At 45.6% G+C, this 20,123-nt stretch overlaps 1 protein-coding gene and 1 long non-coding RNA gene across 4 annotated transcripts in view; one reads left to right on the top strand and one right to left on the bottom strand.

Annotated features, from left to right (window-relative positions):
- Positions 1-14,684, bottom strand: part of LOC144830394 (uncharacterized) — a 232,424-nt gene extending 217,740 nt beyond the window's left edge. For all 3 annotated transcript variants that reach the window (XR_013610956.1, XR_013610955.1, XR_013610954.1), the window contains exon 1: positions 14,552-14,684. This is a non-coding gene — a long non-coding RNA (uncharacterized LOC144830394). The remainder of the gene's footprint in view (positions 1-14,551) is intronic.
- Positions 14,557-20,123, top strand: part of CERS5 (ceramide synthase 5) — a 369,439-nt gene continuing 363,872 nt past the window's right edge. Inside the window, exon 1 of the mRNA XM_078688907.1 lies at positions 14,557-15,050. Within this exon, the coding sequence (XP_078545033.1) occupies positions 14,644-15,050 (407 nt within the window). The 5' untranslated portion in view covers positions 14,557-14,643. The remainder of the gene's footprint in view (positions 15,051-20,123) is intronic.

Below are 20,123 nucleotides of genomic sequence, written 5' to 3'. Positions count from 1 at the left end.
TCCGGCTTAGACGGAGGTTAGCAGTCTAGCTGCTCGCTTCCACCGGCATAAAAAACCCTGAGACCTGCCCAGCTCTTAGATTCATTTGGGACACCTAAGCGCTGCGAGCACGCATTGTAATTTTCATGACCAGCTTCAGGCCTTGCATTAGCGCTGCTTATGCACCAATAGCTTTATTTTAATACCGCCGACGGAGACTCGTCCTTAAGGGCTCCTAGCGTTTTTTAAATCACGTTTTGCACTTTAATTCTGTGTCACAATTGTATTTTGATTACGAACTTACTATTGTGTTGTCGTCCGGCGTGTTCCCTGTTCCACCACTGAGTTTTCAGATTGCTGTGGAGAGATAGATTGCCACAGCAGGAAGTGCGCTATTCCACTTCCGGCTTAGACGGAGGATAGCAGTCTAGCTGCTCGCATCCACCGGCATAAAAACCTCATGCCCTCATCGACGCCCCCCCCCCCAGGCCATATTGTTTCCCAATCTGCTGGTACCTTTTTACGTTATTCTCCTACGCAGCTAATGGAAATTAACTCAAGGGTTGTCAGGCCCCACTGCTGTCCTCTACCCCTTCCTATTAGTCTCTCACCTCCACCGGTCCAATGTCCCTCATGCACTTTCATACTTCCTCCTCCCCTCTTCTCACATCCCCCTACCTACACACCGGGCCCTCTTCTGTGTGGCGCTCATTAACGCCCGCTCTCTCCCCAAACATAGTTTGGACATCATGGAGTTCATCACCAGTCAAGATCTCGACATCTTGTTTATTACAGAAACCGGAGGCGATGTCTCCTCCGGTCCGGACTTCTGCTCGGCTATACCGGATGGTTACTGTGTGATAAGACAGGATAGACCTACAGGGAAGGGTGGCGGGCTAGCCATTATTCACAGAGCCCTATACCTCACTAAAATAGAATCCATCTACTGCCCTGACTGTGAGGCCCTCACTTTCTCCATCGCCCTCAATAACAATCAAGCTTTTAAAGGCACCTTTCTTTACCTCCCCCCAGGCCCCCGCAAACGCTTCCTCTCAGCCCTAGATAAACTTATCGAGCCTTCAGTGGGACCCTCCAACTACACTATATTAGGAGATTTCAATTTCCATCTTGAATCTCCTAGCGCCAAGGACACCATCCAACTCACTACTGACCTTCAAGCGGTTGGACTCCATCAGTTAGTATCAGTCCCCACTCATCAAGCAGGTCACACTCTCGATGGGCTGTTCACCAATAACCCCGAAATTACTTTGCTCACCGTTATCCCCCTGGTATGGTCAGACCACGCTGCAGTGATCTTCACTATTAAGGCCCACAACCCCAATCCCCCACAGTCCAAGGCGCATATTCCCAAGATCACGCGAGCTTGGAAAAATGTAGATATCCCTCTACTTACCCGTACCCTTTCCAACTCTCTTTACGAGGTGTCCTCCAATCCTGGCACAGTATCCAACATGTACCAGGACTGGCTTCAGGACGCTTTGAATTTGGTAGCTCTGACTAAATCGATCTTTCCTAATCGAACCACTCCCTCTGCACCATGGTTCACAGAGGACCTTAGACTTCAGAGACAGTATTGCAGAAATCTTGAGAGACACTGGCGTAAACACTACAAGCCACAGGACAAACAGACCTATAAGGACGCATTAGCCATATACAAGCAATCCATTGTCACTCAGAAGAGCTCCTTCTTTCTACTCCAAATTGAATCTGCCCATAATTCCGCTAAGAAGCTGTTCCAGGTAGTTAACACCCTTTCCAATCCTCCTACGTGTCCTTCTATTGAGGCATCTCAAGATCTCTGTAACTCTTTAGCCAATTTTTTCGGCACTAAGGTCACCACTATTTACTCAGCTTTTTCCTCTCAAACCCACCCCGATGGTTTCGACCCTAAACCCCCCTCTACACCCTTCAGCCCCACCTTTTCCAACTTTCACACAGTCCCGGCTGAACAGATTAGTAAATGAATTCTTTCCATCAGGTCAGGTTCTCCCCTAGACCCTTGCCCACCTTCCATACTTAAACTCATCTCGGAGATTATCACGCCTCCACTTACTGACATCTGTAATTCCATGTTTCTCACAGGCTCCTACCCGGCAATGTGGAAAAAAACAGTCATCAAACCCCTTCTTAAAAAACCTTCCCTTGACCCTTCAGCATCAGCTAATTATAGACCCATAGCTTGCCTCCCTTTTCCTGCCAAGATATTCGAAACTGTCATGAATCATCAGCTCTCCGAATATATTAATCAACATCACCTACTAGAAGACACCCAATTTGGGTTCAGACAGGGCCACGGCACAGAAACTGCCTTGATAAAGGCGACTGATGAGATCAGGGCAATTTTAGATCAAGGAGGGGCTGCGGTCCTTATACTCTTAGATCTATCCGCTGCCTTTGACACGGTCGATCATTCTACCCTGATCGACCGTGTCTCAACTTTAGGAATTAACCATCTAGCAAAGGACCTTCTTGCCTCATTTCTTGCCAACCGCACCCAAACTGTAAAGCTGGGCACTTTCTATTCGCCCACCTTTGCTCTTCCGTGCGGGGTGCCTCAGGGATCCTCGCTGAGTCCGACACTATTCAACATATATGTGTCGGACTTGGCGAGGGTCAGTACAGCACATGGGCTGAGTTTAACCACCTATGCCTATGCCGACGACACCCAGCTGGTGCTGGCTGTGCATAAGGACGGGGCAGCAGTTGCCTCCAGATTCCAGGAGGGTATGCTGGCTATCAGCTCCTGGATGTCGAGCAATTGTTTAAAATTAAACTCAGAGAAGACCGAGGTCATGACCGTTGGCAGCCTCTCCCCTGGTTGGTCTTCCATCTGGTGGCCAAACGAAATGGGTCCCCCACCAGAAGCAGTTGCCAGGGTCAGAAACCTCGGAGTTATGTTTGACAACAAACTCCTGTTTCACCATCATGTCAACACAGTGGTGTCCTCATCCTTTCATACCTTACGAAAAATCAAGAAACTACTTCCATATCTCCCAGTGTTGTGTTTCTATCTAGGACCCTAATTCGATATTCCCGATGTATGCCCTTATGTGGTTATGATAAATAGTATCCTTATAAAGGCATAAGAATCATATCCATATTCAGTCATAGCCCATGCAGTCCAAATACGGCAAGGCTACTCCCATAGACTCCTAGAAAGCACAACGTGTTCTTTAAACAAACCAAGCCTCCAGCAGCCCGGGAATTCCCCCTGCTTTTGTTTTGATTTGCACAAGAACTCCTGGAGTCCAGAAAGAACTGTTAGTTCTTAGTGACGTCTTATGTCCAACCTTACGTCAAACCCGGCACCTTTCAGGTATAAATATACCAACGTTGCCTTAAGCAAAGACACAGTGGTTTGGAGCAGAGCGGCTATCTACTTGCCCGACGCCCAGCTGATGCGAGAGCCGAAGGAAGCCTACCCTCCCTTTTGACGCACTGAGAAAGACGCTGTCTTTTTCTCCAGCCAAGAAAATCCAGCTCCGGGTTGCTGGGAGATCGAGTCCTGAGAGAGAGATACAAGACCTCCTACATTCTAGAACCAAGGTACGGAGCTGACTAAACCCTTAAGAGAATTCTTGATTCAGATTCCTTGGCAAAACCAACTTAACTTAAACTGCAACTTATTTACTCCTTCCCACGTAGTAGGCTTAGGTCAGGTACACCGGGGTAGGCGTATCTTAGAAGCTCCAGTTCAGTACGTTAGTCAATGTTTTTATGTATGTGTATATTTTATCCATTTTAAAGTATCATATGGCTAAGAAACCATATCAATGCTTTTACAGTATTATTTTAGAATACTCCTTTTACTGTACGCACTTTACTTCATGATAAGTATTGCAATTGTGGCAATTCATTTCTCTTGCATGAGAAAGAAGACTGCTCAATAAATAACACCTTTTATTGAAAACGCCCGTCTCTCTATTTCTCTGCACTCTGGTGAAACTAAGTATGCACGATTGACTGAGTGAAATAGTTGTCTATTGTTTTCACACGACTCTAGAGATACACTCTTTATTCTGAGGGAGCAAAGTTGTCATGTTTATGCAGTTGTCAGAAGCTAATCCCTTCTTGTCTAAATCAGGAGAGTTAACTCTTTCCTGAACATTCGCGAAAGATTCTAGTGACCTCTGAGCTAGCTGGCAAAACTAATTAAGTCTAATATAGTCAGTAGAGACCTAGATGACCTCAGTCCTATGTCTAAACTGCTGTTTATATTATTCCAATGCGCAGAGCCTATTGGGAATATAGGAACTACACTACACCAGAATCTGCAGGAAAAACCCTTATCACTACCCTCATCTTCTCCAAGATGGATTACTGTAACGCCCTACTCCTCAATGCTCAAGAAAAGGTCCTCAATAAACTCCAATCTATCCAAAATGCGGCAGCCAGAGTTCTACTCGGCATCCCTAGATATAATTCCATCACCGCGGCCATACGCCATCTTCATTGGCTGCGTGTCAGAAGCCGGATTAAATTCAAAGCGCTCTGTATAGCTTGCAAAGCCATTCATAACATAGGACCTCGGTTCCTAAAGAACGGTTTTCTTATCTATACCCCCAGCAGACCCCTCTGTTCATCCTCAACCTGCCTCCTACCAATCCCACGGACAAAAACCTCCTCTTGGGGAGACAGAGACGTTTCCTAGTTGCCACCCCTAGGCTGTGGAATACTCTTCCTCTCTCCATAAAAACTAGCCCCACTCACAGTCTTCAGGAAACAACTGAAAACCTGGCTTTTTAATCAATGATTCCTCTCCAGCGCCTTCTTTTCCGAAACATAATCTTATGCGCCGAGACTCCTCAGGGTATTTGCGCGCAATACAAATTACCTAAACATAAACATAAACATGCATTTCCTACACTTTGATCGCAGGGGTACACGAGTACTGGTGAGGTGTTGCCATTGTGCGGGCCCCATCCTGGTAGGCAGAGTGCGAGGCCCTGGGCAGCTGCCCACACTGCCCATGCCTAGCGCATGGGCAGTGTGGCCCATGCCTGCAACACCAAGGCCCTGCCAGCAACACCAAGGCAAGTACTTCCTATTTTCCACTGCGCCCATCGCGTTTGTTAGGCATGTTATATTTAATGCTGTGTGCCTATCCAGGATGAACCCATTCTGATCCGGATGCACTAGATCTACTACTACCCCATTCTGCTGTTGTGCCAACAGCTTACCAAGGATTTTAGTGTCACAATTTAATATTGAGAGCGGCCTATTGGCTTGGCAGGCAGTAGGACCTTGCCTTGCTTGTGTAGGAGTATAATAGTGGTTTTTCCCATTGTCTTAGGGAGCACCCCCCTGCTCCAGTCATCTTGGTACACTGCTAGAAGGTCTCCGACAAGGTATCTGCAAATGTCTGATACCATTCTGCCGGGTGGCAGTTCGTGTCAGGCTCTGCTTTCTGGCCTCTTCGGGGCTGTGCTGATTTACCTATAACCTACCCTTGTGAACGTCCTCAGAGTCTGAAGTATATACACAGACTGCTAAGTTAGTCCAACCGGGGAGGGAAAGGAAGAGGACAGCAGGGAGGAAGATCTGCAATGACAAACGACAGGTATTTAGAAACACCCCCCGTGACTTTCAGTACTGAACCACCCACTTGTGTCCCTTAAATCAAACACTTCAAATGAGCTCCCTCGTACCTGTAAAGGAAAATACAATGGACTAATTCCTAGGAGACACAAAGCGAGGTGGTACCAGGGACTCTACCCAACTGCAGGGAAAAAACAGAAAGACATGCAATGAAACATGAAACCTCGTGTGGGTTGTGCTGTTGCTAACGAGGATTACATCACATACCAGAATTATGAGTGAATACGCTTTAATGGGTTAGATATAATCCCTCTGATTGGGTACCCCTCATATGTCTCCTGAGTAGGATGAAAAGATAAACAACGTTGTGGAAAGAAATCAGAAGAACACAATAGCAGACAGGGTTAAATGAATTCGCAATACTGTCTACTTATGCTGTTTGTGCAATTTCCGTGGGTGTTACAGACACACCTCTAAACCATAGCACAATCAGCCGATGACCCAGGAAACCCGCCGTCGTTTATATGGGGAGTTAAGCAAACGCGACAGCGCCAGGGTATTGTCAAAGTCAAAGAACGTCCTTTAATAGCGGGAAGAGCCTTGCTATAAAGAACACAAAACGTCCGCTTTCAAATGCGGTAGAACTTGTTCCCTCTCAGCCGAGAGGAATCGAAAAAGCTAAGAGTGCCACGCAGGAGGCGTGGACCGCAACTCTAGTACCAGGAAGTTCCAAAACGATACTAACACAGAGTATCAAAGCTCCGTAGGGGTAAGAACCCGTTCTCTTACCGCTACTCCGGAATACCAACCGACAGCCAGGAACAGGAACAAATTATCGGCACCGCCAATCCTTTTGGTGTCTCTTTATTTCCGGGAATGCGCGCGCACCGTGCGTCACATACGTGACGTGCCTCCCAGCATGCTGGGAGTTGTAGTTTGGTGCCATCGGGATGTTTGTTTAGGAGCGCGCTAGCCGGGTCAACGCACCACACTCATGCAGGTTTTGACAGTTCGACCCCAGAGTCTTTGATGTGTTTATGTCTCTTATCGCTGCCTTAATCTCTGCTGATATAATTGGTGCATCCATTTGTATTTGTATTTGTATTTGTAATGTTAATTTATAACGCGCTAGCAATCGCTCCAAGGAGCATCTCGGCGCCAATAGCAAGACAACTAGATGTGAAGGTTGCCTTACTGCTTAAGGAGACCCGGACCGGGATCACACTAGCGCTCTGGCCATTGAGTCTGGAAGATTGTAAATCCAGGTTTTCAATTGCTTGCGAAAATCAGATTCCTTGTCCAGTGCTCTTAATGGGAGGGGTAGGGCATTCCATGCCTTAGCACCCAGTACCGCTAGGGATTTGCCCCCGCGGGTTTTGAGTCTAAAACTAGGAATGGTCAAAAGATTGGCATTTGAGGACCTTAATGCGCGTTTTGGACAGTATTTTACAAATTTTTTCCTTAGGTAAATAGGGCCTGAATTATGCACAGCGCGAAAGGTGATTGTCAATACTTTGTGGAGGACCCTTTTAGTTATAGGCAGCCAGTGTAATGCATTGAGGGCTTTGGTTGCTGAGGATTTTCTCGGCCATTTCAGAACCAGCCTTGCAGCCGCGTGTTGGACCATCTGGAGTTTATGGGTAACCATCTTATTGGTACCAGCATACAGGCAATTGCAATAGTCAATGCGAGAAGTAACTAATGCAATCGTAACAGATTTCCTTGCTTCGAGGGGCAGCAAGTCGAAGAACTTTCTGAGCATTTTTATTACCCCGAAGCAGGTGCCTGCCATTCAACAACAACTGGTTCTAATATGTTCTCTCAATGTTTCAAGCTTTATTATAAATGTCACAAAAAGATGTTAATATTTCACTGCTGTTCTTGGATTTTCATCACAATAAAATACACTGAACATAATCTTCCCAAAAGTTATTTACAAAAGTTTAAGCTATTGCCATTATAAATTACAATAACTTTTATTTAAGTATTAATTATTTTAGAAAAACAAAAGCCATTGTTATTTGTAATATTAATACATCTAAGTCATGTAAATACAACACATATTGCATTACAAATGCTATAGGTGTCACGTTTGCGAAAGTTAAAACTATTGGCATTGTAAATGACAAAACTATTAATTTCGCAATTTTCAACACCAACACATAAATAAAATATTTGTCATTTACAATACCAATAGCTCAAACTTTCCTAATGCGAGACCTATTGCATTGCAAATGCTTGTTTTCTTATGGCACAGGAAGACTAAGTGATTTGCCCAAAATCACAGGATGTTGAGCCCACATCAAGACGCGAACTTGGTTCCCAAGTCGGCATTCCTGACCATAAGGCCACCAGGGTCGAACTTGCCTATAGGGTAGTCTGGCCGTGCCAATGGGCTGGTCTTACAGATCATTGTGTGGGTTACATTTTTAGCAGTTTGTGGCCCTGTTTTATGACTAGATGTCCCTGTTTTTACTGTTGATTTTTCTTAATTACCCCAACCTTGCCTGCAGCATCAACACAAATGGATGCAGTCTCCCATACTGTAACAGGTATTAGGAACAGAACAGTGTAACTGAAGAATATTGTTTTTTTTTCTACTTTTATTTTCTTTCAGATATATTTCTCCTGAGACAACGGTAATAAGGTTTCTAATTTTCTCTTTTCTTACTCTAGATTCTTCTGGTGTCTTGCAACACTGAAGTACCAACGCCGCTTCTCCCTTGAACAAAAAATGAAAGGGCACAGGTGGTTCATTCACACTTGACTCTGTTTAGGAAAGGGTGTCGGAAATATCACCACCTATGTGCCAACCTTCACCAAATCTGTTTTTGTTTTGTTATATTTAAATTGGGTCACACGTAAAAGTAAATGTGGGAATGTGTGTTTTGGTGCACTCCAATACAATTAATAGTGCCTGCGCAGTGGGGGCTCGTCTAGTGCTCCCTCCCTCCTCCACGTTATGGCCCGGATACAGGCATGTACCTGTGAAAGCCACTATCCTCCAGGAAGGAGGATGTTTGTTAATTACTTACTGAATCATTCGCCTAAAGCTGATCTAGGGACAGGGATACTGTCTCGAGACTGTGAGCGCCAGCGGGTTTGTTTTACGACACAGACCCAACCACTTCTTCATGAGATTGATATGATAACTCTGTATTTTTTGGGTAGACATCTATATTTAACAAGTGGTGTTTGCGACATTACCTATTACCTTGTAGGGTCCCTTCCATTCAGACCTCACTTTAGGCGGCGATGTGGGTAAGAGAACCAGTACCCAGTCATTAATCTGTAAATGTCTCCATTTTATTCCTCTATTATAGAAGGTCTTCTATCTAGTCTGACTTTTTTCTAGGTTTGAATGAGCCAATTTTCGTAATTTCCCTATTTGGGCTTATTTTAGGAGACTTTGAGCCTCATCTGCTTTTTCCTGCTCCCGGGCCTCCTTCATCTTTTCTAAGATCGTTCTGGGTTGTTTGCCATAGAGCAGTTCAAAGGACGAGCAACCAAGACAGCTCTGAATTTTGTTTCGGATGATGAAGAGGAAAAGAAGCAGAATTTGGTCACAGTTTTTCCCTTCGCTAGTAAGCATTTTTTAAAGGGTTAACTCAAGAGTCCTATTATATCTCTCACATAAGCCATCCATTTGTGGATGATAGACAGATGGTTTAATATGGGAGAAGTTTAAGGTTTTACAGATTTGATCCATAAGGCGCGAGACAAAAGAGGTGCCTAGATCTGTTAAAAACTTGAGGGGAAATTCCACCCTTGAAAAAAGTTCAATACTTTTGTCAGCAATATTGGCAGTAGTGGGGGCTTTTAAAAGGAAGGCCTCCGGATAGCGGGTAGAATAATCTACTACCAAAGCAGACTGGTTACCTTTTTTGTATTTGGGTAAAGGCCTGATAAGATCCATACCGAGCTATTCAAAAGGCTTACCTACAATGGAAGAGGCTGCAGGGGTACAGGAGGGGGTCTGAACGGATTCTTCCATTAAAAGAGTAAACACTCCTGACAATACTTCTTAATATTGGCATAAGTAGCAGGAATAATAAAAATGTTTTAAAATATTCTGGCTTGTTTTCATAGCTTCGGTATGTCCTGCCATAAGGTGGGAATGAGCAAAGAACAGGACCTGATCACTGAAGATCAGAGGTACCAACACCTGGGGTGGATCACCTTTTTGCACCATCCTACAGAGTAGGCCATCCTTAGAGCAAAACTGGGGGTAAACATCTCAGAATAATTTTCAGTTTTTTTTAGCTTCGTTCCATGTATTCTGCAGGGTGGGGTCATTAGTTTGAGTGTAATGAAATTTTTTTTGTCTACAATCCAAAGCTCTTGGGTTATGAAAGGTGGTTGTTTTGTAGGTTCTTGGTTTCTTTTCTATATGTTCTGTCTCCTGGTTTTCTATGTTTTTTAGGAACATCCCTAAAAATCGGGGTATCAGTTCCCAATATGAGATCTTCAGGGAGGTTCCTCAACATGCCTACTCTAACTATGGAGGTGGTACCACTTGGGGAGTTGATGGAAATCATGGCTACGGGGTAGCTCCTTAGATCCCTGTGGACACAATGGATATGTACCACTTTGCCAGGAGGATCCTGGGAACTCTTCACCAAATAACCCTGGACAACAGACTGGCAACAACCCGAGTCTAACATGCTCTGGCCCACTTATCATTCACCTGCACACTTACATAAAAGCAATTTCCAAGTTCCTGTGTATAAAGTATAGACTTGGGAATGTAGCTAACATCCATGGGCTCTTCGGATGTTTTCTTGTGGGGACATAATCGAGCGATGTGGCCCCACACGCCGCAATCAAAACATTGGGATTCTCTATATACAAGACTTTCAGAACTTTAGCTCCGAACTTTCAATGGTTCATACACAGTCTTGGTATTCTTTTTCTCAGACTTCCTTTGTGCAGAGTCGATGCAAATTGTTTTCTCAGTTTTCCAAGGATAGGTTTGAAGTTGGGCAAGGGAACAGTTGTGGCCATGTCCACAACTTGGCCTATAGTGAGATGAGTATGTTGTCAAAGCTATCACTGTGTGGAAAAGGGGAGAGACTTTAGGTATTGCTCAAGTTAAATGAGATTCATTATCTTTTAGCCATTTATCAGCAGCTGTTTTAATTTTTTTTTTTAAAAGGGTTTTAGGGTTATTGCTCGGGCTCCTCTTTCTTTGCGGAACCTAACCCTATATGCCTCCACGTCCATAACCAAGTGATTCAAGATGTATTTGATTTCTTCATATAGGGTGTTTCTGGAGGCCTTAGCTACTTGATAGGCTCCTTGAACCTCTCCGGTGAGAAGGGGGGGGGGGGGCTAAAAAGAACAGACATTTTCCCCAAAAGCCACCCGCAAGCTTTAGCAGCCTTTTCAAAGTTCAGAAGAAAAGCATCAGGATTTTTCCAGGTTTTATTTTTGTAGGGCAATATTAGGGGAAAACAGGATTACTGCTGCATGTTCCCTGGAGTCGAGAAGTTAGTTGGATCTGGTCTTCAGCCACTTTATGGATACATTTTACTTGTGAAGAAATAGCCTCTTTAAATATGTCCTGGTCAGCCTGGCTGAGGTCATCCGTATTTCCAGGGCCCATTCCAATTTTTCTTAACCTTTGATTAGTTGTTGTATAAGGTTCTCCATATTATTATTCTAATGGAGGGCTGCCCGCATTCTCCACCATGTGTAACAGGTATCAAGGAGGGAACAGTGTAACTCAAGAATATTGGCTTAATTTCTTCTTTCATTTTCTTTCAGATATAACTCTCCCGAGATAATGGTTATAAGGTTTCTGATTTTCTCTTTTCATTCTCTAGATTCTTCTGGCATTCTGCAAAACTGGAGTTCCGATGCCGCTTCTCCCTCGAATAAAAAAAAGGAAATGGCACAAGTAAGCATTTAATTCACACTTGACTCAGTTTAAGAAAGGGTGTGGGGAATATCACCACCTGTGGGCCAACCGTAACCAAATGTGTTTTTGTTTTGTTATATTTAAATCGGGTCACACGTTAAAGTACATGTAGGTACGTGCGTTTTGGTGCACCCCAATACAATTAATAGTGCCTGCGCGGTGGGGGCTTGTCTGGCGCTCCCTCCCTCCTCCCTGTTAGGAGTCGGATATGGACACATACCTGTGAAAGTCACACTCCTCCAGGAGCGCGGCGGGAGCCTTCATAGGGTCGTTGGCCTCCTGGCGTCTTGCCGCTCAGTCCTGGTCCTTCGGGAATCTTGGTCTCCGGTTCCTCCTCTCAAGTCGGCTGTGGGGAAACTTTCTCTCCGGTCCGGATTCTCTGGGTGATGACCAGTTCTTCTTCAGCGTCTTCTTCTTCCTCCTCCTCGCTTTACGCCCCCCCCCCACTTCCTCTGCTCCTATTGGTTCTCAGCCTCCTATGACATTTTTGCTGGAGTTCGGGGAATCCCTGTAATTTCTCCGGTTAAAGGGACCATGCCTTCTGTTTCATGGAGAGTTCCCAGCGAACGAGGCTTGTTCTACGCTTCTTGCGTTTTCTTTGATGGGCTGAAAATAGAGAAGAGGGTCGATGTGGTAAGGTGCAGATCAGCATTCTTCGTCTATGTCTAATTACTAGAGGTCAGAGTTGCGGTCCTCCTGACATATACCATGCAAAATATCCATAAAGTGTGTCTTTACAATTTCAAATCTGGCCTGATTTGCATATGCGGGTCCCTTTTTTAGCTATCTGGCTCACAAACAGGGACCACTTTTATTTTGGTGCCCAGGCCTTTTTCTTGTCCCTGTCCGACCCTGAAGGCCACGTCCTCTCCCCTATCTTATACTGTGTGTAATACATTTTCAGGTCTCGCCTAGAGACGCGGCGTATGCGTTACTCACCTTGGTGAGACCTATTGTCGTCGGTTTCTCTGCCGAAGGGGGACAGGAGATGTGCACGCGTACAAACAGCAGATGTGCACTCCGTATGCGTGCACATCTCCTGTCCCTGCGTAGGGCTGGAGTTTCCAAACAGCGCGCGCTTGGCACGCTTTCACTTTCCCTCTCCCCGTCCTCCTAGTTAGTTTCGGTGTTGTGCTTGTTCCTTTTGTACTGAGTGAGCTAAATTACAGTAGATACACATGTATAAACACGGAGGAGGTGCCAGGAGAAACACGTGTGTTGACACGCTGGGAGGCTGCTTTCCGGTGGAAGTGCGAGTGTAAACACCCAGGAGTCACCAGTAGAAGTGGGTGTGTTGAAACACGAACGAGCTGCTTTACATTAGAAGCACTTGCATAGATAGGCACATAGAGGCGCCGATAGGAGCATGTGTTGAGACTAGGAGTCTTACAGAGAGACATGCGCAGGAGTGGAGAGCTCTATGAGAAGTGCGAGCAGAGGGGCTTTGATACGAATTTGAAAGAAAACAGTAGAGCAGAGGGGCTTTGATACGAATTTAAAAGAAAACAGTACTTGAGTGCTGCCTTCGCACAGGGGTTATCATAAATCTGTAAGATTGCAGATGCTTGAAAATACGCGGATTAACTACGTATTTATACAGGATGTCCTCGCCAGGAGCAAAAACGTTATATTAGCACCAAACACAGAGGCAGGATTCAGGCAAGACTTTTCCCAAGTGTTGAAGTCAGAATGAATATTCCCAAGGTAGGGCAGTCAATAATAAACTGTTGGGAAGTAACAGTACATAAGGTGAATTAAATAGGTTGCGCCTCTTAAGTAGCGGTCTTTAGTTTAAGTGGAGAGATGTGCAAGATTACTTTAAAAATTAGCAAAAGATGTTTTGAATTTTCACCTGGGATGCATAGAGTAGCCAGTCGTCCCCAATCTGAAGAAACATCTCCAGTAAGGTTTCCAGGAAACAAGATGATGCTTGAGAAAGATTTCATTCACAGAAGAAACCTTAGCCACAACCTCTGACTGCTCCAGAGACACTATTCAAGGCATTAGTTAAACAAGCATTTGCAATGCAATAGGTCCTGCATTTACACGAGTTCAAGCTATTGGCATTTTAAATGACAATTCCTTTTATTTATGTTTCAAAAATAAAACAAAAATAAGAGGCATTGTTATTTGCAATGTCAATAGCTCAAACTCGTGCAAATGCGAGATCTATTGCATTGCAAATGCTTGTTTAACTAATGCCTTGAATAGTCACAGTGCTTTATTTCACTGGCTGGGACCTCACAGCACTATAAATACAGGTCTCATATTAGTGACCTTCTTGTTACGCTCACTGACAACTGAAGTGATTGACTTAACGAACTGAGCTTTCATACAAGAATAAAACATTTCCAACAGACTGGTTTAAATCACATTTGTTTTTCCTTCAAAGTGTGTGAATTCTATTTTATATATGTTAAGCTAAAGATAGAGGTCAACAATAATGTCCTAATACACTTAATTATTTTTAATCACGTGACATATTTGGACCTCGCCCCCAGACTCCCTGGCTGCACCCATATTGTACTCCGGATCACATTTCCCATACTTTATTGCTGTACTTGGACCTCTGGGTAAGGTGTCGTTGTATATAATTACATTAAGGAAATAGGGCAATTTCAGAAAATTATCTCTTTATACGTATGCAACCACCTTGTTGCACTCATGATAAAGCATTACTCAAATTCACACATATTAAGGCAAGAAAATGTTACACCTATACCCCATGCAAACACTGAAATGTCACACATAAGATAACTGAAACTTGAGTTTTTGGTCGTGCAGCCAGTGTCTATCGTGCTCACGACAACACAAGAAGTAACAGTGCACAAGTATGACAAGTATAACCTGGCAGTTATATATATGCCTATATGACCAGTAACTGGCACCGAGAGTCCTTATATGAAGGGACATTTTATGGTAAGGTTTTCGAAGGAAAAAAATAGATCAATACTGTCACAATTAACAACTGGGTGGTCACTAGACAGACTTGACAAGCAACTTGCCGTTATTCCTATTCTGTCTGTGAAACCGCACAGATGCCTGACTCCTTACGTAAGGGCCCCGCCTGTGACGCGCCCATTGTGTGCTCACCTCTCCCTGGCAACGCCCCGCAGAGACCCTATGGCACGCGCCTCGGCTGTTCTCGCCACTGGCCGCGCCCAGCGCCCCGCCTTCAGGTCGGTATGGGCACCGAGCTCCACCAAGTGGCCTCTTTGGCCTTTGAGGCCGCACCAGCTGGGTGGATCCTTGTCCCTCCGCCCCCTTTCTACGCGTGTCCCGGCCCTCTGTCCACTGGTTCCTCTCCAGCCGTCCTACCCGTAACTGTCAACTCGTGCTTGCCCCTTTCTGTGCGCGTGGCCTCACACTGCCCCGCCCCCCAGTGCGCGCGCCGCTTCCTCTGGGTCTATTGGCGGAACATGGCGGCGGTGTCGGCCTGGTTTTGGAACGAGCGCTTCTGGCTTCCTCAGAATGTGACCTGGGCGGATCTGGCAGAGGTGGAAGGTGGGCCGCAGTACCCACGGGCAGGGCACGTCGTCTCCGTGCTTCCCCTGGCACTCGGGCTCTTCGTCGTCAGGCTACTCTTCGAGAGGTGAGTTTGATGGATGGCTGGAGTAAGGGATGATCGGGGGGCAGTGTTGCGGTGGGTGACGGGAGAGTTGGTGATGTGTGTTATGAGAGGAGGTTGACACTAGTGATGACATACAGGAGGTTGCGTAGTGAAGTGGCACAGAGGCATGTGCTAACAAGTGTCCTGGATGTGATATAAAGTTGGAGGATGTGGGCTGTGACAGTGGGTGTGTGAGTTGGTGAATGATCGAAACAGCCTGTGGGGGTGATGACTGGAGATGAGCCATTTAAGTGCATGGTAGATATGGACGTAACAGGGTGACTGGTTTGGTTAACGGTAATGTCAATACAAAGATCCCTTGAATAGCACTTATGTTGTCATTTTGCATTTGTACATCATTTGCTGGCATTGTTATTGCATTTGAACACATTCTCAATTTGGCCGCACTTTTGTGAAGGTTTCCGATTGCCATACATTGTGATTGTTAGTGTTTGGTTGTGTCAGGTTAGTAAAGAGTTGTGTAATCAGTGAGGCAGTTGATTAGGTTACCCTTGTAAGGCGGATGGGCGTGTGACGAGTGATGGGGTGACAGTGGAGTTAGCTAAACGGTGAAATGAATTTATTTGTTTGTAAATGGGGAGAGGTGAGTGGTAACCTGGAATCATTCATTCTCTGATACTGCTTATACTAACTATTAAGTGAGCTTCGTGTGGTCGAATTGCTGCTTGACCCCCTTCTACTCTTCTAGCGCAAACTTCTGTTGTCGTTTCCGTTATTTTCACAGAGCTCTTTCCAGTAGCCTTCTAATAAAAGTCTCGAGCTTGAGAATCACGGGATACTGACACTACTGGTCCAGCTGAATGGTCATTCACAATGTTGTAATGCAAACTAAGTTGTCCCCCATTTTGCTGACTGCGTGCCATCCATCCCCAGGGCTTAGAGTTCTGTTACAGCCTTTTCTCCCTCTGCAGTTTCTTGCTCTACAACACTACCTTCTCGTTTGACACCTCAAACTACATTTTCGCCAACATTTCTGCTTCCTTGCTTTTCACCGGAAAATGATTTTACACTTTAAATTATGTAACGTCGTTCCCTTCTTTCCTCTCACCCCGCACTCCCCCCTTTATTTTCACTCCATCTTTCATATCTAGTGACAAAGCGTGGAACATTTCTTTTTTCGTTCCTCTTTGGCCACCTTCAGTTTACGTGATTATCCTTCCGTTTCCATAAGTCTTTACTGATCTTGCCCATATTTCCCTTTCTGGATACCGATCTCCATTTCTGTCTGAACATTTTCCACAGTCTGTCTCCTTATTGTTCATACCAATCTCACAGAAATATCCTACCTCCAGCATCCTCTCTATGCCTGCATTTTTTATTGTTTGATTATTTAAAATCTTTACAATAAGGGTCCATAAATATGCGGCGCTGATGGTGATCATTTAAAATGTCAATACAAACCTGTGCTATGTACAATCGGCAGCAATTTAGGAACCATTGGCCAAGAGTCCTAGCGGAAGAGCAGGTCGGTTTCAAGTGTTGTTTTTATTAGGCAAAGTTTATAAAAACCATTGCACAGTTGTGTGGTTAGTAAAAACGTTAATACACATGGTAAACGTGCTGTACAGTGCTTACATACAAATGTTCAAAAAGGCTAATAAAACCATTCACTGAGTGTTATTAAAATGTAACAATAAAAGCAGGAGCCCCAAGTATGCCCTGCAGTATTGTATAGCTGTGATGATAATGGTTAGTGTGGCCTGCGATGTGCATCTATTGTATAAGCCAGTAGTGCCAAACAGCCAAAGTACGAGATGCGAAAAGTGCGTACATATCAGGAGAAGACTCCTGATAGCTGAGCGGCAGGACGGAGTTTCCCAACTTGGCGGGCTTTTTTTTTTTTTTTTTTTTTAAGAGTTGTCACAGTTGAGTTTTAGGTAGCAGCTACCGGTTGGCTTGTCGGGTTCTTCATTGTCCGCTTAATGCTGGAGCGGTTTGTACGCTCCTATAATGTTGAATCACATTTTTTAAAATTGTTATTTTTTTGTTCCGCCAATGTGAGGATTTTGACCACTCTGCAGTTCAGTTGTGTGGCCCCTGAGTCGAAACATGCCACCTGGTGCGGATCCCTAACTACTTGAGTGGGAACTTTAATAACTGTATACGCTCATGCTCCAGCGCTGTGCATGTGCAGATTAAGTACAAAATGTCTCCTGGGCCAGTGTCGCACAAACTGCAAGTGCTTGGTGAGCATGCCTTCTGCCATGGTGGGTGGTGTATGGCGCACGGAAGCATGCCCAGGCGATGCTTTTAAAAACGTTGTTTTGAGAGTTTTAGGGTAACCCTGATTGAAGTATTTTTGGGGTGCACATGTTTTGTAAGAATCGGGGGTCATCCAGGCATGAGATCTGGCTGAGAACAGAGCCTTGCCTTCCAACAGTGAGAGTTGTTTTACTGACATCCATACCAATTTTTGGAAGGATGTGTTTTGTAACTGAGTGTTCCAGAGGTTAGTGAGCCTTGTGATTTCAAGAGATTCTTGTAGGTAGTGCCTGCCCGGAGAAGTATCCCTATGCTGGAGTTCCGTGTCAATCAAGTAAAAAGTTAAGCCGGGTCAAGGTGTCTGGCCATCGGAAGGGGCTCTAACTCCAAGCCACGATAGTCCGCCCAGCGCTTCCAAATTTTAAAGTGTTTGTGTGGACACCTCCTGGCACAAAGATAGGAGTCTCCAGTCTCCAAGCCCATACAGAAGCCTAGGCCGTTCTTCCATGCAGAGACTGAGGGCGCTACCAATGCTTTCCAAGCCCTGGCAATGTTTCTTTTAGCTAGGGTAAATCCCAATAGCATAAGATGGCGTTTGTATATATTGCCCCCAATTCCGTCCATAAGATGTAGGAGCACCAGTTTCGGCGAGCAGGGAAGGTCGCAGCCCAACACTTCAGAGAGGCAGGCCATAACCCCTCTCCAGAATCACGCCAAAGCAGAGCCGTGCCAAACTGTATGTAACAGAGTACCCTCATAATGCTCACATCTGAGACACACATGGGAAGCTACCAAACCTGCCCTCCACAGCCGAACCCTGGTAAAGTATACCTATAAAGGTACTTGAACTGGATAAGGTGTAGTGTCATGGCGGGGAGGCCAGGGCCTCTGTCCAGTCTTCTTCCTCCATCGGACCCACATCACCCTCCCTAAGATGCTGCAGCGTGGAGGAGCTATGGGTAATTAGGGACTGGTAGATTTTGGTGATCTTGGAGAGCTCCCATGAACACCTTCGCCTCCACCGGGCTGTATTCAGCCAGCGTCTCTAAGCCCTCTAGGACAGGGGAAATGGCGAGTCTGAATTGCAGGTATTTAAAAAAATAGATTTTGGTATATGGAAGTCTTTTTGTAGCTCTTGAAAAGATTTCAGGACAGGCCCCCGCATGACATCGACCAGGGTAGAGATACTGATATTGTCCCAATCGCAAAATCCAGGCAGGGCAGCCAGCTGTGGCAGGCGCCCATTGCCCCAAGGAGGGGTCTCCCGGGTCAACCTATTCCACCAACCATCCTCCGTAGCGCCTGCCGCCAGATTTGAAAGATAATCCTCGCAGCAGACAGCAGGGAGCTGCGCAACTGCAGAATAGAGAATTGTGTGTAAGGTATGGTCCCCCATGCCCCTCAGTTCAACAGCATATGCCGGGTCGGCCCTATCCCCATACCACCATTTGTGGAGTACTAGCAGGTGTGAGGCCATGTAGTACAATAGAATATCAGAGGTCGCCAGCCCTAATGGAGTGTATTTTGGGAGGCTGAACATGGTTCTGTACGCAATTATCAGGGAGCTGTCCAGTTGCTTCACATATCTCCCCTAATTGAATCACTCCCTGAATTTCAGCTGTTATAGATGCATTTAGCTCCGTGTGTTGGTCAGGCGTGAGCTTAGGGAAAGAGAGGCCATCTAGAAAACGATTTATTTCCAAGTCGGAGGCTTCCGTGGTTGATTGGTATAACGAAGTGAGATGGCGAACCAGCTCTTTGTACATTTAGTGTTTGGTATACTTCGTCAACCCGTAGGGAGATTGTAGTGCCGTAATTGACTGCACGGTTGCTCTTGTTGAATTAGCCTTGCGAGTAGGGTCCCGAAGTTATCTGCCAGTGCATGCATCTTGGCAGAATGTGCAGCCTAATTTAGGCACCGCAACCGTTCTATTAGTGTTGTGTGTGCTGTCCTCGCTGTCAGTAGCTCAGAGGAGCAGGAGAGATCAGAGCACAGGCGTGTCTCTAGTGTCAGTAATTCACGCTCCAGTTCTTAGAGCTCACATTCCACCTGTCTCCTCATTACACAGCCCAATCCCAGGCAGCTGCCTCTCGATGTCACCTTAAATGCATCCCATTCCAACAGGACTGACATTGCTGTACCTGTGTTATACACAAAATAGTCCTCAGCGGCGGTGGAAAGGGATTCATGTAAGGGCGGGTCTTCTAGCATGGTGGGCTGCAGGTGTCACGTTGGAATCATTGAGGGCTGTGTCTCCCACGCTAATGATGCATAATGAGGATTGTGATCACAGTGCGTATGTCCCAGGTATTCCGCCTGTGTCACATACGGCAGCAGGTTGCGTGTGCACAAAATCATCCTGTCAATGCAGACATGCAGAGTATGTGGTGTGGAGTAGAAGGTGTATACTTGTGTGGTAGGGTTACAGTGTCCCCAGATATCAACCAATCAACCAGCCCCCATCCGTTGGCCCTGCTCCTTAGCAACGAGGCCCCAGTAGACGCCATCCTGCCTCTTAGCGGTGTGAGCGACCGATCTAGGGTCGTGTCCAACTCATTGTTAAAGTCCCCTCCTATCACCCAGGGAAGATCGCACAATTTAGAGAGCATTGTGTACAATGTGCTCCAGAATGGTCCCTGTTCTGTGTTAAGTGCATATATGTTTCCAAGTATGAGACATTTTCCATCTCTCCCTTCCGCATCTGTCACCACCTACTCTATTAGGAGGGTGTTACCTGGACGTACCCAGATCAGCACTCCACGGGCAAATGCAGAGTAATTTGTAGCAAAGATGTGTCCCCTCCACATGCACTGCAACTTATTTGTCTCCAA

This window comes from Lissotriton helveticus, chromosome 1_1 (genome assembly GCF_964261635.1).
Source record: "Lissotriton helveticus chromosome 1_1, aLisHel1.1, whole genome shotgun sequence".
NCBI lineage: Eukaryota > Metazoa > Chordata > Amphibia > Caudata > Salamandridae > Lissotriton > Lissotriton helveticus.
Note: the sequence above shows the minus strand (reverse complement) of the source record. Positions and strands in the feature narration are given on the sequence as shown.